At 41.7% G+C, this 19,100-nt stretch overlaps 1 protein-coding gene across 1 annotated transcript in view; it reads left to right on the top strand.

The window, feature by feature from the left end:
- Positions 1 to 19,100, top strand: part of plxnc1 (plexin C1) — a 129,740-nt gene that overhangs the window by 99,130 nt on the left and 11,510 nt on the right. The window contains exons 24-31 of the mRNA XM_072562355.1: positions 1,659 to 1,805; positions 7,028 to 7,214; positions 7,722 to 7,825; positions 9,801 to 9,855; positions 10,310 to 10,341; positions 10,424 to 10,525; positions 14,748 to 14,911; positions 18,360 to 18,507. Of these exons, the coding sequence (XP_072418456.1) occupies positions 1,659 to 1,805; positions 7,028 to 7,214; positions 7,722 to 7,825; positions 9,801 to 9,855; positions 10,310 to 10,341; positions 10,424 to 10,525; positions 14,748 to 14,911; positions 18,360 to 18,507 (939 nt within the window). The remainder of the gene's footprint in view (positions 1 to 1,658; positions 1,806 to 7,027; positions 7,215 to 7,721; positions 7,826 to 9,800; positions 9,856 to 10,309; positions 10,342 to 10,423; positions 10,526 to 14,747; positions 14,912 to 18,359; positions 18,508 to 19,100) is intronic.

Raw genomic sequence — 19,100 nt, forward strand, 5'->3', positions numbered from 1 at the left:
GTTCTGGGGACCTGTGCTCAAATGCTGCCATGGCGGATGGTGGAATATGAATTCAATAATAATCTACTGGAATTAAGAACCTACAAATGATCATGAAACCATTATTGATTGTTTGGAAAAAAACCCATCAGATTTGGCCTACATGTGACTCCAAATCCACAGCAACGTGGTTGACTCTTAGCAAGCCATTCATGTCAAGGGCAACTTAGGGATGGGCAATAAATGCTGTCTAGCCAGCGATGCCCATGTCCCACGAGTGAATAAAGAATGAATAGTGTGGAATTAGAGGCAAGTACAGTCTAGCCTGGGTAAGGACAGCAGATTTCTTTCCCTAAAGGATATTAATGAACCAATTAAACTTTACAGTTTTACTGAGATCAGCTTTTTAAAAATTTACCTTAAAATCTAAGTTCAAATTATGAAACAGCCAATCGTGACATTTTGAACTCCCGTTCCATCGGATTATAAGTTCAGTGACTTAATCACAGCATCATTGCTGAATTTGCTAAAAGCTGTTCCTGTTGTGGGAGAAAATGGTGTCTCCGTGAAGTGTTTGCAGCGCATATTGTCAGATATTTTGCTGAGCCAAGAATTCCAGGAAGATCGAGGGCATTAAATTAGAGTGTTCTTTTTGATGAGCAGCTCATGGTGGAGGTCACAGAGAAATGCTATTTTTGGCCTCATGATCCTCTTTTTTTTAATAGGCACTTTTGTTTTAGCAAAAGTCAGTCTGAGGTTTTGGTATTGATCATTAAAGTTCCTCTTAACGTTACTGGGTTCTCAGCAGTCAGAGTATCCATATTTACACTCAGCTTTTATATTTGGAGAGCACTCAGTGGAGAAAGATGCGATTACAAGAAGAGGTGAGTTGCCCTTTAATGTGCCAAAGATGAGTGAGATATTCAACATTCACTCATATATGTTAATAAGCTGCCAGACTTTTGGGGGAAGTCAAAATGGGCAAAACATGCAACAACATTAAGGGTGTAAAATGGCTGCGATGATTTGTAGGGGATATTGGATAGAGGAGAGAAGAGCTCATCCCACTTGCTTTACTCCTCGCATCCCACTGCAGTTCTAAATTCTGCACTATACCTGGCTGCTGTGATAATTATGGTTTTCCATGAAACCCAAGTGTCAATTCCTCAAATTAATCCTAATTAAACCAAAGATATCAGTTGTAGGCCAGTAACTTGTGGGTTCAAACTCCACTCCAAACACTTGGACATATAATCTAGGATGACACTGAGCGAATGCTGCTCTGTCAGTGTACCATCTTTCTGGGGAAATATTAGAGACCGTATCTGCCCTGTCACCTGTACTTAGAAGTTTCTATGGCACTTTGGACAAAGAAACAGAAGGGTTATCCATAGTGCCCTGACCAATGTTTGTTCCTCAATCAACTTCACAGAAACAATTGACATTTCATTATCAAATTGATGTTTGTTGGAGCATGCTGTTCGTAAATTGACTGTTATATTTCCGACTTCATTAACTTTCAGAAAGCATTTAACTGACTGTAAAGTTCTTTAGGACATCCTGGAGTCATGAAAGATGCTATAAAAGTACAAGCCAGTCTTTCTCTTAGAAGCTAGTTTCATAAAAGGGCTGATATGCAGTTTTCCAGGTCCTGAGAATTACTGTCCTTCTAATTGCAGGAATCTGTTGGAGAGCCATTATTTAAGCTTGTATCTGCAATAAAACAGCGGATTAACCTGGGTCCAGTGGATGCAGTGAGTGGTAAAGCATTGTACACACTAAACGAAGACTGGCTGTTGTGGGAGGTTTCAGACTTTAAAACTCTGGTAAGTGACACCTCAATCATGACAACAGACACATGGGAATTAACCCCCATTAGCTCCTACAAGATTGTGAGGATTTACCTTCCATGTTTAAGCGTAAAGTGTAAGTTTTAACTTTAAACTAGCATCATTACATAAAATATCTGTCTACATAATTATTTTGCGGAATTCATTGTCAGACCAGAAGTAAAGCGAATTATTCCACCTCAACAATATTATTGGCCCCTTCACACTGTGTGTTCATTTCCTGTTGACAAGGTTTTAGTACAACGTAATATTGCAACAAACCAGATGTTCCTGAGCAACTAACAGGGAGTTATAGAAGTTCCCTTTTTGATCTTGCAAGATTACATGGAAGTTGAACTATTCGTGTTCAAAATACCAAAAAGGTTAAATTATAAAATTCGTTTTCAAACCCCAAAGTTTGAAGCATTTTATCTGATCATAAGTGTAGAGAATGAGTAAACTATTAAACAAGCTCCAATCGAACAAACGTCTCAATAATATATTCAAATCAACCGAGTACTTTCAACTCCTCTTAGTTATTTTTGGTAATTTCCTATGTTCACATTTATAATGGAAACTACCTAAGTACACGTGCTCTTCAGCCAGTGTAGTGCCACCACTTGTGAGTGACTGCTATTCAATCCAGTTAATCTAATTTTGATGAGGAGGATTGAGGCAGAGATGTTTGAGAGGACACTGGGAAGAACTCTGCTGCTGCCATTGCCATTCTTTCATCTACATGTGGTGTAAAATAAATTATCTTTAATAAAGTATATTGTTGAAATAAAAAAACAGTATAATCCGGTTCAAGTAAGGAATGCTTTTGGATATAGTCAAACTCCAATGTTTGTTTGAATAAAGTATGTTTTGAATTTAAAAATCTACATTTGATCTAAAACTTGGAGCAAATGCCGCCAAGGTGCAGTATGGAAGGACCACCATCTGAGTTCTTTCTGCTGAAGTACAATGGGGGTCCATTCAATTATTGGACCTTCCTGGTGCCTTAAATGTATGTAAGTAAAATGTTGCATAAGTAAGAAATGCCTTTAGGTTATTGGAACTATCGGGAGAGTCAAATTCCAATATTTGTCTGTTCTCGATGTGCAAAGACTGCACAGAACTGGACTATGTATGTAGATAAAGATTTTTTTATGAACAAAATATATTTTTGGAATAAAAAATATGAGGTGGCAGGCATGCAGTAAATCGAATGGGGAAGGGTTTGCATAGTGCATTTTAGCTGCTGGCTGAAGAGACTTCTTGCAAATGCTGGTTTCTGCTGATACTTTCCTGAATGCTTTGGGTAGTTTACATCACATCTGAGATGCATGAAGGGAAAACTGGGCACAACTTAGCTATAACTGGTGACATGAACAATCATCACAGACACACTGTACACCCTCTGTTCAATTAACGCAGAACTCATAGGATGGACACAAATCTCTGGCTTCTCCCAGGACCTTTCCTTCCTGAAAGATCAGCACCTATCTTGTGAAGGCAGTTAACCCTTTACAGTCCTAACTGCCTTATACAACAGGACCAATTCATGAGAGGCCACAAGCATATGGAGTGGTCAAAAGGTGTTGACTTAGCCTCTTACCAAGCTGCTGTCACCCTTGGCCATCATCGTGGCACATGCCACTTTGCTGTCAGCTACTATCTGCTGGACGTTTAGGGCTCTTCATGTCACATTTGCAAGCATCCTCGAAGCAGGGCTCTGAACACCTGGCTTTAGTTACCTCACCATACAGAAAGTTCTCACCAGGCTGTGTGACCATTGTCATTCAGAAAACGTGTCTGAAGCAAGCACAATTGGCTCCTCAATATGTGTCAGTATATTTGAGAGCTTTGCCTGTGAGGCTACCACAGTCATGATTGTGTCCTTCTATGTGGTGCCCAGAATGTGCTTAAAAGATAGAAGGGTCAGCATTGTGAGATTTCTCCCTTTCCCTTGTGTCCCTCACCAAGACGAGCTAGTATGTGCAAAGACTGGCCGATGATTTGAGCTTTTAGTTGGCTCAGAAGCTGACAGATAGGCAGAGACAGACCCCCTGAGAAAATAAGTGAGATCTATATGAAGAGAGATGGAGTGAGTTCAAGGAAGTGTGGTCAAAGGAGTAAAGCGCTTAAAGAAATGACAATCAAGGTATACAGGAGCCACATACAGGAGAGAAAGGATCACTGATGGCTACTGAACTGTACCTTTCCTCACCCTCAGATAGCTAGGGAGGAGAGCTGTTGTGAAATTTGCAAAGAGAAACACCTTGACCACAACTTCATCAGGAAGTGGTCAGCATGTGGCACCTTCGGGGCTTCACAGGAAAAGGAACAGATTGTTAATTGTGTCACAGGGCTCCCTGAGCAAATTGTCAAAGCCATTTGCCAGAACGTCTCATCACCAGAACTTTCCAACAAGCACCAAGACATCACTTGGCTAGTGGTAAGAAGGGCATTACCCATGAGATCCTTCTTAGAGCCCTCGAAGCAACTGCAGAGGTTGGTAGAGACTGTCATATATCTCCTTTTGGAATGTGCTTTTGCAAGGAAAGTCTGGAGAGAGATTCAATGGTTTTTGTCAAGGTTCATCCTGAGCAGCTCCGTGATGCCGGACTCTGCTCTATGGTCTGTTCCCCAGGACACACATGGAGACAAACAAGAACTGCGTCTGAAGGACTGTCAATTTGGTGAAAGATGCTCTTTGGTTAACCTGAAACTTATTGGTCTTCCAGAATAAGGAGTTGACCTTGACTGAGTGTTGCAGATTGGCACATTGCAAGGTCCAGGACTATGTGCTGAGGGATGCACTAAAGCTTGGGGCAACCACTGCCAAGGCGCAATGTAGGTAAAAGAGGGTCCATTCAGTTATTGGACCCCAGTGCCCTAATGTATGCAAATATAGCCCGGTTCAAGTAAGAGATGCCTTTGGTTTGTTTGGATAGAGTCAAGTTTCTTTGACATGCTACTGTATAGAACAGAACTGCTTTTATAACGACGTGTTTTTTTAAATGAATAAAGTATATTTTTGAAATTAAAAAAAAAGACTCAATGGTAGACCAGAAACATGGGTTCAGGTCTCACTCCAGACACATGAGCACATAATCCAGGCTGGCACTCCAGTGAAGTATTGAGGTAGTGCTGCTTTCAGATGAGATGTTAAATTGAGGCACTGCCTGCTCTCTCATGCAGACTTTAAAGATCCTATCAGATCAGCTGCAGCATAATCATTGGAGGTTCCCTGGTCAATACTTATCATTCAATTGGATTCTGAAACAAAATTATCTAGTCATTTTTTGTTCATTGTTCTTTAAGACAACTAGTTCTGGGAAAACTGACAGACAGATTTTCTACCCTACAAAAGTAACCACAGTTCAAAAAATATCCTGGTTGCAAAGCATTTTGGGATGCCTTGAGGTTGTGGAAGGGGTTACAAACATGCGAGGGTTTTTTTTTCTTTGCAAGAATTGACTTCAGAAGATCAGTAGTTCTGCTTTTTTCAAGGTCTTTTGGTTAATGGTTTAATTTAAAAAGGTCGTGTTCATGATAAAACGGTGAAGCTGCCTGCATCTGTTCCTTTATTTTTAACCACTTTGCTTTGGTCTGTGTTACTGTGATGGTAAAATTGTTCCATTGAGTACTACATTAAATGATCTTTCATTTGACCATGTGTGCAGAGAACCTTCTCCCAGTTTGTGTGAGCTATCTTGTTACAGAGGAAAGAAGAAATACCTTGCATTTGTATAGTATCTCATCAAAAGCACCAAGAGCATAACACATATTAAACTACCTCAAAGCACAGGGTAGACAATTGTGAAAGCCACTTTCCAGTTAACAGGATCCTGTGGGTCAACAATAAACAGTTCATCTGTTCCTACTTGATGGGGGAATTTGGCCAACAGAAGTTTCGGGTACATTCCAAATTATTTTCAAATTGGTGGTGAGCTGCCTTCTTGAACTGTCGCAGCTCATTGGTGATGGGATACTCATGGCACTGCCAGGAATGGAGTTTTCCAGGATTTTGAGCCCTTGAATAATGAAAGAATGGTGATATATTTCCAATGGGAAATGGGAACCCAGAGTGCCTGTATATTCCATGAGGTCTGAAAATATCTCATTCTCTCCTACCAGAGAGTGAGAACCTAGCTTTGTGAGGGTTGTAGGATCCCACAATACAAGACACCATGACTACATGAGACACTTTGCCAGCACTGCATGCCACCTCTGAGATCAACTGCACCCAGAAGGATTCCACCCACTCAGTGGAATGCTGATATTAGATATTAGATCACACACAGCGTATAATGCAATTTGATGGCTGGTGCCCTGATGCCTTTCTCCTTTAGAAGCTTGGAAAACATGAGAGATGATCTAATTGAAATATATACAAACTTGTGGGGATATGATGGAGTGAAATCTGAGATAGTCCTATGGAGTTTAAAAAGGAGGGACATCCCATTTAAGACAGAGATGAGGAGAATTGATTTCTCAGAGAGTTGATAGTCTGTGTAATCCTCTTTCCCAAAGAGCATGGGAGGCTGGGATAAGGAATGTTTGTAAGGCTAAGTTACTGATAAGGGAGTCAAAGGTTAGGGGTGGTGAGGAAGAAAGTACACTTGTCGCCACAATCAGATCAGCCAAGAACTTATAGTCCCACTCATTGCAGTCAGACTTAAACAACCTTTTCGTTCTTATTTGACTGGTCAAGTTGAATTAAAGGCAATTCTGATGTGAACAGCAATGCCCTTCAAACTACTTGTAAACGATTTGCATGGCAGCACATGTGACAATTTATCAGAAAATTTCAGAAAATTCATCTTGGAAAACCTCCAATCTGTTCACAATCTCAAAGATCAAGGTGACATTTCAGACAGATGTCAGTTCCATGAGATAGGGATTCATTTTTAAATATATTTTAAAAATGAAGGCTCCTGCCATCTGAATTTATTGCTTGTGTTAGTTTCTCAAATTCACTTCTGCCATCTCCCAGTAACTATATAACGTGTCCTTAACCAACCATTGATACTCTTTCATGAACGGATGTATAATTGGGCAACATTTCCTGAAATTACCCTCTCTGTGTCTGTTTTTTTGCTGCACAGCTTCATTATTCTATTACTGAGAAATGACTCCTTGTTCACAGTTAGTTTCCAGATCAGGAGGTTAATGTTGCATTGGTGAAATTGTGAGAATGGGCGTTAATGTATTGATCTCTCTCCTGGTAGAAACTGGACGTTTCATTCCAACTGAACACTGAGGCCAGCGATGACGGTGATCTGGACAGCCAGCCAACGTTAGAAGTGGATGTTCTGGATTGTGACACAATAGGACAAGCAAAGGAGAAGATTTTTGAGGCTTTCTTTAGCAGATATGGTTACTCACAGAGATTCAAAATGGAAGATATCGACCTGGGTAATTTCCTTCTCAGGTGTTTAGTTCAAACCTCCTTTGCGTGACTGGGGCATCATGGTCCGGTCAACTCCAGTGTCCTTTGCTAATATTTTATCAAAACAGCTCCAGCTCACATACTGAAAACTAAAGATACAGTAGGAACAGATACTGAGGTTCACAAGAGCTTCGGACCACTTAGATCTTGTAGCATGTGGGGACATTTTCAAATTCCACAGATGGACCAAAATTTGGTGCGTTGTAGATATTATAAGGACATTGAATGTGGAACTTCAAAAGGACAAGTTGTTGGAGTGGGCAGGTAGGTGGGCAAATGAACTATTATGCAAGAAGTGTGAGCTGATACATTTTGACAAAAAGAACAGGGAGAAACGTTGTGACATTAAGGGTAACTCTGAAGTGTGTGCAGCAGCAGAGAGACTTGGATGTGCATGTGCAAAGCAACAGTTTGCATCTGTTGAATTATGTCACTCATTCATTGAATAATTAAGCGTTTCTTTGTTGTTCTAGAATACGTTAAGAATGGATCAAACCAAATACTCCAGGATATCGACCAATCATCACAAGTTCTTGAAAATGGGATAAAGAAATTAAACACAGTTAGACACTATCAGGTATGAGGCCGATCCTGGTCATATCTGCACCAATCATTTTCAATTGTCAGTAAAGGGGCTGACAATTTCCCTTTGTCAATAGGAACACAGGGAGGAGAGAACAGGGAAGGGAAGGTAGGGTATCGGTGAGGAGAGAGGAGGGTATCAGGAAAGATAGAGCAGGGCATTGACAGCCAGAAAGTAGGTTATCAGGAGGAAAGGGTGTGGGTAAGGGAATAGGTAGAAAAGCATATAAAGGAGGAGAGAATGGGTTTTAGGGATCAAGATCCCATTTCATTGGCTTAGGGGAGAGGTGTGTGTGTGTGTGTGTGTGTGTGTGTGTGTGGTGTGTGTGTGTGTGTGTGTGTGTGTGTGTGTGTGTGTGTGTGTGTGTGTGTGTGTGTGTGTGTGTGTGTGTGTGTGTGTGTGTGTGTGTGTATACCTACATGAGTGGCTGTGAGACTGTCTTTTGTGAGATTCGGGGAAATCTCACAATTTGGGATTTTGTGAAATTTCTGAACAGGGTAGACCCACCTCCTTTCCTTACATTCATTCCAGGGAAATAGGGGCAGGATGAATACAGGCCCATCACCTGCATTGGCCATTTAGAAGGGGTCATGGGGCAGGTAGGTACCAAGAAGGCTGGTTGAAAGGTTCACCTCAGTTCGCAGAGACTTTGGCCTGGTTGACCAAAGGTCACTTGTCCTTTATGTTATGTCCCCCCATATATCTCCTCATGCCCTCTCATAAGCCTCTTTCATCTTTATCACTTCCATAGTCACTCTATCAGTATCCTTTATGGGAAAACCAGCCATAAGAAGATGGTACAACCTGACAAAGTTCTTGCTACATACTTGATACTGCAAAATAAAAGCTCCCATTCAACACAGTAAATCTCCTCAAATGGTTACTCTTTTACAAAACAAAAACATGTCTCCACTCATCACCTCAGAGACAGCCAAATCATTAAACACATTTTAATATTCTCAATCTATCAATCAACATGTGAACCCAGCCCCTTATAAAGTGATTTTGAAACTCAGCTGTAATAACAACCTCTTGTAAAATATCAACACTGAAATTTATTGAAACTGCAGAAGTAAACAGCTAATAACTTTTTCTAAGCGATTGGCCAGACTATCAGTACACTCTAGCATTAGGAGCCTGCTTCATTTTAAGCATAGCCTGGCTTAATTCACTTTTTTAAAGAGGTGGGGAATTTAGATTAGATTACTTACAGTATGGAAACAGGCCCTTCGGCCCAACAAGTCCACACCGACCCGCCGAAGCGCAACCCACCCAGACCCATTCCCCTACATCTACCTCTTCACCTAACACTACGGGCAATTTAGCATGGCCAATTCACCTAACCTGCACATTTTTGGACTGTGGGAGGAAACCAGAGCACCCAGAGGAAACCCACGCAGACACAGGGAGAATGTGCAAACTCCACACAGTCAGTCGCCTGAGGTGGAAATTGAACCCGCGTCTCTGACGCTGCGAGGCAGCAGTGCTAACCACTGTGCTACTGTGCCGCCCACAATCACCTCAGAGCATGGCACTTAAACAGAACTCATCCACCTGAATTGAGTGTTTACGCCTTCTGCAGAAAGTTGTGATTCAGACCCCTTGGAATTACAAAATCGTAGTCTTTATGTAGTCAGTCCCAATTCCAAATGGATCTGCTATGTTTGGAATTGCTGCCTGGGTGATTTAATATTTGGCCCTTCACGCTGCTGGCAGTACAGGTACCTGTCAGGGTCAGGGCCATCCTGCCCCCAAGGTGCCAATTTTTTAAAAGGCTGCTGTGGTCAGATTGTCTTTACAAAAAAATCCTGAGAGTTAAGTGAGTGTTTGTGAGGGGGTATGAGGGTTAGTCTGGGTTTATGTGCAAAGAGTGAGAGTGACAGAGTGCACGTGTGCGTGATCATGTGTTTGTGATTGTGTATTTTTGACAATGTCTGTTAACTTGTTAATTCTTCACATCCCTATTCAGATTCCAGCTGCAGCATCAGTGGTTGCAGTTAGAAGAGTCGACCGTCCAAAACTAGGTAACCGTTAAAAGAATTAAAGCTGTCTTCAATCAATGTTTGATTTTTTTGATCAGTTTATGTAGCTGTAAAGTGCCTAAGGATGTTTTGTTACATTAGTGATATATAAAAATTTGAAACAATGCAGTGTGTGTACAGGCAGAAGGCTCTTTTTTCCTGTTTTCAATCTCTATGACCCATGGGATGTCGCTCTCGCTGATTATTTTGAAACTGAGATGTGCCTGAGTGAAAATTCTTTCATCCTGAGCTGGAATTTTGTAAATATTTCTGATATATATCTAAAAATCATTTGTATATTCCCACAGTGCAAAACCACATTGAGTGTTGTTTAATCTCCAGAAGTATGCAGTTCATTTTTCAGCTACTTGCCTTTAGTGCATTATTCAAAATTTTAAGCTCTGTACTAATAAATGAGTGACCTCCTTCAAAAATCACCTTCTCTCATTTGCTCTAGATAATAGATCTGCAGAGAAGCATTGTCACCTGGTATGTATTTCACTCCAATTCAGTTTATAACCGACATTTCTAGTTATACGTTTTATTTGTGACAATATCTTGCCTTCTTTAGATTTCACCAAATTCAGAAATTGCAGAAACAAATGCGCCAGATCGAGGAAAACAAAATTTCAAGGTTAAGGAGATGTATCTAACAAAGCTGCTATCTTCTAAGGTACTGTTACACTTGTGGAACTGTGAGTGTTCTTTTACCATTTTGCTCCATAGTCTGGGGGTAAAATCAGCCATGATATTTCCAAATGGTCTGAAATCTCATGGTTAATTTGTTGACTGCTTCTTCCTCTTGACAAGCTGCCACTGAGGAAAAGGCCTCAATTTGCATTGTGTCTTTCATGGCTTCACAGTGTTCCAAAGTACTTTATAGCCAACATGCACTTTGGAAGTGGAGACACGATTGTTGTATAGGAAGTACAGCTGATCATTTCTGCAGAACACAGATCCATCTACTGTGATGTGGTGATGTACATGTCACCATTTCGGTAATGTTGACCAAGTGATATATATTGACCAGGACTAGACTTCAGATAGTGTCATGAGGCATTACTCATTCCTGTAGTGATAATGTACTGAACTGGTAATCCAAAGATCCAGGCTAATGCCCTGGGATCTAGGTTCAGTTCACACATTGCTTGGTGAAATTGGAATTGAATTAATAAACCTCCGTTTAAAAGCTGGTCTAACGGTGACCATGAAACGGTTGTTGATTTTGAAAGTCTGTCATGAAAATCCATCTGTCTCATGAATGTCCTTGAGAGAAGAAAAATCTGCCATCCTTACCAGATCTAGCCTAAATGTGACTTCAGACCCTCAACAATGTGGTTTACTCTTAACAGTCCTCTGAAATGGCAAGGCAAACTACTCAGTTGTATAAAGCTAAATAAAAGAAATGAAACTGGACAGACTATCTGACATTGACTTAGACACTGGGAATGACAACGGTAAACGCAGCCCTGTCAACTCTGCAAAGTCCTGGTTACTTTAGAGGCTTATGCCTGAAGTTGGGGAGAGCTGTCTCACAGACCATTCAAGCAACAGCTTGGTATAGTCATACTCACAGAATCATGCCTTACAGACAATGTCCCAGACACCACCATTTCCATCCATGGATATGTCCTGTCGCTACCAGCAGAGGTGACAACTATGGTGGTATACAGTTGGAAGGGAGTTCCCCTGGGATTCCTCAGCATTGACTCCAGATACATTGAAGTCCCATGGAAATGGGTCAAGCATAGGCAGGGAAACCTCCTACTGATTGCTACTTATTGCACCCCTCCTTATGTCTCTCAATTGATGAATCAGTGCTGCTCCATATTCAGTCCCATTGGGAGGATTCTCTGAGGGTGGTAAGGGCTCAGTGTGTACTCTGGATAGAGGATTTTGATGCCCATCACCAAAAACATAACTTGGTCACTGATCTGGCCAAGTCCTAAAGAACATTGCTGCAAGACTGGGACTTTGGTAATCGGTGAGCGAACTAACCAAAGGGCGAACAACCTGACCTCACTTTTTCCAATCTACCTGTAGCACATGCACTTGTTCATACATGACAGTATCAGCAGGACTGGCCACTGCACAGTTCTTATGGCGCCAATGTCCCATCTTCACAGTAAAGATATCCTATATTGTCTGTGTAGCACCACTGTCTTGTTGTATAGGGTAGAATTGAACAGAGCTACCAACTCAAAACTGGGAATCTGTGAGGTGTAGTAGGCCATCAGCAGCAGCTGATTATATCCAACAACAATTAGCAACTTTATGCCCCGGCATATCAACCCTGACTCAATAAGAATGCAGAAGAACATAAACCAGGCATACCTAAAAATGAGGTGTCACCCTGGTTATGCTGCCAAACAGGACTACTTGCATGTCAAATAGATCACCTAGATACAGCTAGGTGATCCCATAAACCAACGAATAAAATGTAAGCTCTGCAGTCAGGAATGGTGGTGGACAATTAAACAACTCACTAGAGGAGAAGGCTCCACAAATATCTCTATCTTTCATGAAGGAAGAACTCAGTGCATCAGTGCAATTGATAAGGCTGAAGCATTTGTAAGTATTTTCAGCTAGAAATGGCACATGAGTGATCCATCTTGGCCTTCCTTTGTGTTCTCCACCATCATTGATGCCAGTCTTCATTCTATTTGATACATTCCATGTCAGAAAAACAGGATAGTTCCAACCTGCCAATTATCACCTCACCAGTCTATTTTCAATCATTAGGGTGTCAATAATAGTGCTATCTAGCAGCACTTACTCAGCAATAGCCTGCTCACTGACCCTTAATTGTTCTACCAGAACCAGACAGATCCTGACCTCTTTACAGCCTTGGTAAAGGCAAATTCAGTAAAGTAGATTGTCTCACATGCAATGTTTCTCCAGTCCGAGAGAAAATAATTTAAAGAGAAAATTCTGGCAGACAGAGAGAGAACTCTAGCATTTTTTTGCTGAGAAGGGAGGGTTGAATGGCAGCTTCCAAACCCCAACAACTATTGAAAGCCAAACTAAGACCCTGACTCTGTGAGAACCTAACTCCACCCATTCCTGCTGCTTCTATTGTTCCAACATTTAAAAAACCTCAAGCTCTCACAAGCTGTTTACTTTATTGGCTTGGAACAGACTGCTCCACACATCTTTGTCACAACCTCTCTTCATTAAAAAAAACAAGACAAATTAAGCTGTACTATTGTTACAGTAATGATAGCAAAACCATCAACACTCACCATTGTATTCCTCTGAAACTGAGAGCAGTTTCTGGAGCATGTGCACACACACCTAAGACTGGAAATCCCGAGGTTTTGTCAGTGATTCTCTAAAGGAATGTTTCATTGAAGTTCCTGCAGATTGCAATCAATCAGAAATCACTGAACTGACTAGAATCTATCCTTTGATGCTGTTGACAGAACATGAATCTTGCTGTAAAACTGCTTGAATCGAGGTATACCTCATTAATGAGGTGGAACTGAGATTTGGATAGTGTACTAAGCCTTTAATTACTTCCAGGAAACATTTCTGAACTTGAACAACTAACATTTTATTTGTGAAATATCAAAGTCCTCCATTATGATAAAATATAGCTTTGAAGTTTGTTCAATCCCTATCTCAATCCCATTCATGTGTCCCTGTTAGATCGTTTGCTCTCAGTACTCAATGAATTTTACTTTCTAGGCTGCTGTCTGTGAGAATATTTCAATTTGATTGATTTCCTTACCCTGACTGATGCCATCACTGTCCTGTTGACTTGATCCCATACACGAATGAATATTGTGAAAGGGGAAACCCACCCTGCTTAAAGAGTTGGGTCTTTCTGTGCAATATTCTTCATGAAGGGTAGCAAACACTCCACCACTAACTGTGCAGTCTGGACAATGCTTAGGTGATGTTGATGGAGAGATAAATATTGGCAGGACACAAGGGGAGAACTCTTCCATTCGACTACAGAATTAAGCATGGGATGCTTTATACCTGAGAAGGATATGGAGCCTTAATTTAACACCTCATTTGGAAGGGTAAATCTCTGATAGTACAACACACCCTCAAGTCCGGCAATGATATGTCAGCATCATGTACAGACTGATGTTTCTGAGTTGTTCCTGCCTGTCGAGGTGAGCGTGCCTCTATCTTCATGATATTTGAACTCTCACTGTCTCGGTGAAAAGGATATCACAGGGCCATCCATTCCAGTTTTGTTTCTTTACAATCCAGACTAAGTTGTCCAGTTATTCCTCTTTGGAACTATTTTACAGGAGCTCAAGTTGCTTTGGCCAGAATCCTTTTGGTTCTGTCTGGAGGTGTATTTTCTCTTTACAGCTTCTGAGGTTTTTTTTTAGAAATGTGTAAAGGAAAATAAGGAGCAATTGTAAAGAAAAATAAATTTGAAAAAGAGCATTTCACTTCTAGACTTCTTGTCGTGTATACCTAGGTAGCAATTTCAATCTGACTCTATAGCTTTTTTTGACATCACATTTTCAGCCACACAGTTTGAATGTTTCCATTTATCCAGGCGAAGGTGGGTATTACAGATGCTGGAGATTAGAGTCAAGATTAGAGTGGTGCTGGAAAAGCACAGCAGGTCAGGCAGCATCCGAGGAGCAGGAAAATCGATGATTTGGCCAAAAGCCCTTCATCAGGAATGAGGCTGGGAGCCTCGGGGGTGGAGAGATAAAAAACTACATTTTTTAGAGAGATAAAACTTTTGTCTAAAACATCGATTTTCCTGCTCCTCAGATGCTGCTGATCTGCTGTGCTTTTCCAGCATCACTCTAATCTTGTTTCCATTTATGTCTCTGTCTCTGTCTCTGGATCAATTATATTGCAATTTGTTGGAAGTGCTTTACAGATCAACTCCTCAAGCCACTGGCCTCTCTCTGTTTCAGGTTGCACTTCACCCTTTTGTCGAAAGCCTTTTCAGAAACATCTGGAACATTCCAAGTAGCAAGCCACCAATAGCTATTCGGCACATTTTTGACATTTTACATGCTCAGGCTGTCAGTAAGAAGATAACTGATCCTGATGTCTTACACATATGGAAGACTAACAGGTACTGAGTATTAGTGATGCTTTTGCTTAACTTTGAGTATTCTTACCATTTAGAAAATAACACAGTTCAGAGATGTATTTTTGCCATCTTGAGGTGAGGGTATGAGGGATATAATGCACTCTGGGCTTGAGGATCTTGAACTGCCACCCTGTTCTGAAGGAAAGAGTTCAGCATATGTTCAGCAGACTGGACAGTGTGTGTTGTCTCACTTGGTTCAGAGTTCAATATGGATTCAACCAGCACGAAGACATCCTGCCAAGTCCAGTTTCCTTTCCAAAACATTGACATTGCTCTATTACGTGCGTAAAACTGATCCCAGTGGCAGAAGTCATGAGTTTCTAATGATGAATGATAACTCAGCAAAGTGAACTGGGCAAAGACCCTGTTATTCAGGAAATCCAGCTCCAAGCACATCCTTATTCAATAATTGCAGCTTTCATTCCATCTCTTCAGCTGTAGAATTCCAATTTCTTCAAAGGGGTTTAGAACATGGAAAGAACTTCCTTGGAAGTGGTGAATGTGGACACAAGTGGGCGGCACGGTGGCACAGTGGTTAGCACTGCTGCCTCACAGCGCCAGAGACCCGGGTTCAATTCCCGCCTCAGGCGACTGACTGTGTGGACTTTGCACGTTCTCCCCGTGTCTGCGTGGGTTTCCTCCGGGTGCTCCGGTTTCCTCCCACAGTCCAAAAGATGTGCAGGTTAGGTGAATTGGCCATGCTAAATTCCCCGTAGTGTTAGGTAAGGGGTAGATGTAGATGTAGATGTAGGGGTATGGGTGGGTTACGCTTCGGCGGGGCGGTGTGGACTTGTTGGGCCGAAGGGCCTGTTTCCACACTGTAAAGTAATCTAATCTAATCTAATCTAATATAATTATACTGTTTAAAAGATGTTTGGGTAGGAAAGGTATGGATGTATATGGACCAGGAGCAGGCAGGTGGGACTAGATTAGTTTGGGATTATGTTTGGCATGGACTGGTTGGACCAAAGTCTCTGTTTTTGTGCTGTGTGACTCTATTACATGGGGATTAACCTTAGCCTCATTTTTCCGTGAATATTGCTGACTCACTGGCTGTTTCCAGAATTTTGTTTCTAGCTTGTGTATTGAGGGTGCAAGTTGTTCTATCCAATCATCAACATGTTGTTCCGCATTCTCTGAATGCACTCTAGTCTCGTGGTCCTTCCTGTGGCCTGCTGACACATGAAGCTTTCTGATCAGATTGTGAGCTTGCTTACATTGTTCCTTCCCTGTCTCATCACTATCTGCCCCAGTCTAAAAACCAACCTGAGAATTGTCAAAAACAAATTAGCAAATGAAACAGAAGAACCACATTCCTTACGTTACAACAGTGACTCCTTCACTGATCCTTTTTTGAGTGCGAAGCGTTTTGAGATGTCTGGAGGTCCTATCCATTGGAGTTTAGAAGAACAAGAGGTGATCTTATAGAAATATATGGAATTCTGAGGAGAGTTGACAGAGTAGATGTGGAAAGATTGTTTCTCCTTGTGAAAGAGTCTCAAATCAAAGAGCATAATCTCAGAATAAGGGGTTGCCTATTTCAGATAGAGATAAGGAAGAACATTCTTTCAGAGTGTGGTGAATTTGTGAACTTCTTTACTATAGAAGCTGAGTTAATAAGTATATTAAAAGCTGAGATAAGCAGATCTGAAATCAGTAAGGCAGTCAAGGTTTATGAGAACAAAGTAGGAAGATGGAGTTAAGGATTATCAAATCAGCCATGATCTCAATGAACGACAGAGCAGATCTGATGGGCTGAATGGCCTACCTCTGCTTCTACCGCTTATGGTATTAAAGGTGATACATTCAAGTTTTTCTTTCCTTCACTACCTCAGGACTGACTCACAGTGAATTATAGCCAATGAAATGCTTTTGTGCTATAACCACTGTAGTAATGTAGAAAAAGTGGCACAGCAAACTCCCACTGTCAGCAATGGGATGTGATGTGATTTGGTTGAGGGATCAATGTTGGTAAGAACATTGGAGAGAAATGTGTTCTGTTTTGTTAAAATGTACCGTGGTCCCTTGAGAGGATAGACAAACCTTCAATTAGTTTCTCATCCAGGTCAGCAAGCTTTTCTCTTCACCCAGTGGTGGGTAACTTTGACAGATCATGTCTCCTTCCTGTTGTAAACCCCTTCTTCCTGCCCCATGGATAGCGTCTCCTTCCTGTTGTAAACCCCTTCTTCCTGCCCCATGGATAGCGTCTCCTTCCTGTTGTAAACCCCTTCTTCCTGCCCCATGGATAGCGTCTCCTTCCTGTTGTAAACCCCTTCTTCCTGCCCCATGGATAGCGTCTCCTTCCTGTTGTAAACTCCTTCTTCCTGCCCCATGGATAGCGTCTCCTTCCTGTTGTAAACCTCTTCTTCCTGCCCCATGGATAGCGTCTCCTTCCTGTTGTAAACCCCTTCTTCCTGCCCCATGGATCGTGTCTCCTTCCTATTGTAAACCCCTTCTTCCTGCCCCATGGATCGTGTCTCCTTCCTGTTGTAAATCCCTCCTTCCTGCCCCACAGATACTCCCATAGAACTGTTACAATGCAAGAGTCCATTCAACCCATCATATCTGAACTGCCTTCTCCCAATAACTGTGCACATTGATCCTTTTGAAATAACAGTCCAATTCACTTTTGCACAGAAACACATTCTCTCAGGCAGTGTATTCTGGATCTTAGCCATTCACTGAGTGAAGGATTTTTTTTCTCATGTTGCTTTTGCTTCTTTTGCTAATTGATATAACTCTTTTTTTTTTCACAAATGGGAACATTTTCTCCCTATCTATTCTGTCCACACTTTTTATGATTTTGAATCCTTCCATCAGATCTCCTGTCAACCTTCTCTTTTCCAAGGAGAACAATCCCAGCTTCTCCAATCTCTCTTCACAGTCTTCATTTCAGGAACCGTTCTGGTGAATCTTGTCTTCAACCCTTCAGTCTTCATATCCTTCCTAACGTGTAGTGCCCAGGATTGGAAACAGTACTGCATCGATCAGATTACCATGTTGTGGAAGTGCTGGCATTGGACTGGGGTGGACACAACACCAGGTTATAGTTCTACAGGTTCATGTGAAATCACAAGCTTTTGGAGTGCTGCTCTTTCATTAGGTCAGGTCAGATTACCAGGTAGTGAATGGGACAAACTTCTCTAATATCAGCCCATCCCCTCAGTTGTGGAGCATCTTGGTATCAAATTAAGTAATGTTGAGCTGCTGTGTGTGGCAGAGAGTGTTAGGAACAGTCAGTAATAACATCACTGCAGTGAAACAGGATACAGCAGGACCCCAAACTGGAACTGGAAGCAATCAGCTCGATTGGGTTGCTCATATCATCACAGAACCATCAGGGAAATGAAACAAGTGAGGCAGCTCATTTATGTTACGGTTTTGAAATTGACAGGGTCAGGTTTTAACATGACTGTTCTTTCTTCATCAGCCTTCCCCTTCGCTTTTGGATAAACATCATTAAAAATCCTCAGTTTGTGTTTGACATGGAGAAAACCCCGCACTTGGATAGCTGTCTCTCCGTCATTGCACAGGCCTTCATGGATTCCTTCTCCTTAGTTTCTCATAAGCTCGGGAAGGTAACTATCTTTAGGGTTGATTTTAACCATTGGGAGAGATCAGGAATTAGTGATTGGCTGATCTGTTACACCCCTATTCCTTAACTGCCTGCCTGTTATACCCCCACCTTGCTTATTCCACCTTCTGTACATGGTTTGTCTTTCAGCCAATCCATTACACATCTCACCCATTACAACCCTGCCCCTCAACCCCTGGCCCATTATCCATTCCACCCATTATACTCTCTACCTGTTATTCACCTCACTCATTGCAGTTTAGTACAGATACCCTTATAGGTAAAAACAATGACTGCAGATGCTGGAAAGCAGATATCTGGATTAGTGGTGCTGGAAGAGCACAGCAGTTCAAGCAGCACCCGAGGAGCAGTAAAATCGACGTTTTGGGCAAAAGCCCTTCATCAGAAATAAAGGCAGAGAGTCTGAAGTGTGGAGAGATAAGCTAGAGGAGGGTGGGGGTGGGGAGAAAGTAGCATAGAGTACAATGGGTGAGTGGGGGAGGGGATGAAGGTGATAGGTCAGGGAGGAGGGTGGAGTGGATAGGTGGAAAAGAAGATAGGCAGGTAGGACAAGTCATGGGGACAGTGCTGAGCTGG

The sequence above is a fragment of the Chiloscyllium punctatum genome, chromosome 44, assembly GCF_047496795.1.
Source record: "Chiloscyllium punctatum isolate Juve2018m chromosome 44, sChiPun1.3, whole genome shotgun sequence".
Classification (NCBI taxonomy): Eukaryota; Metazoa; Chordata; class Chondrichthyes; order Orectolobiformes; family Hemiscylliidae; genus Chiloscyllium; species Chiloscyllium punctatum.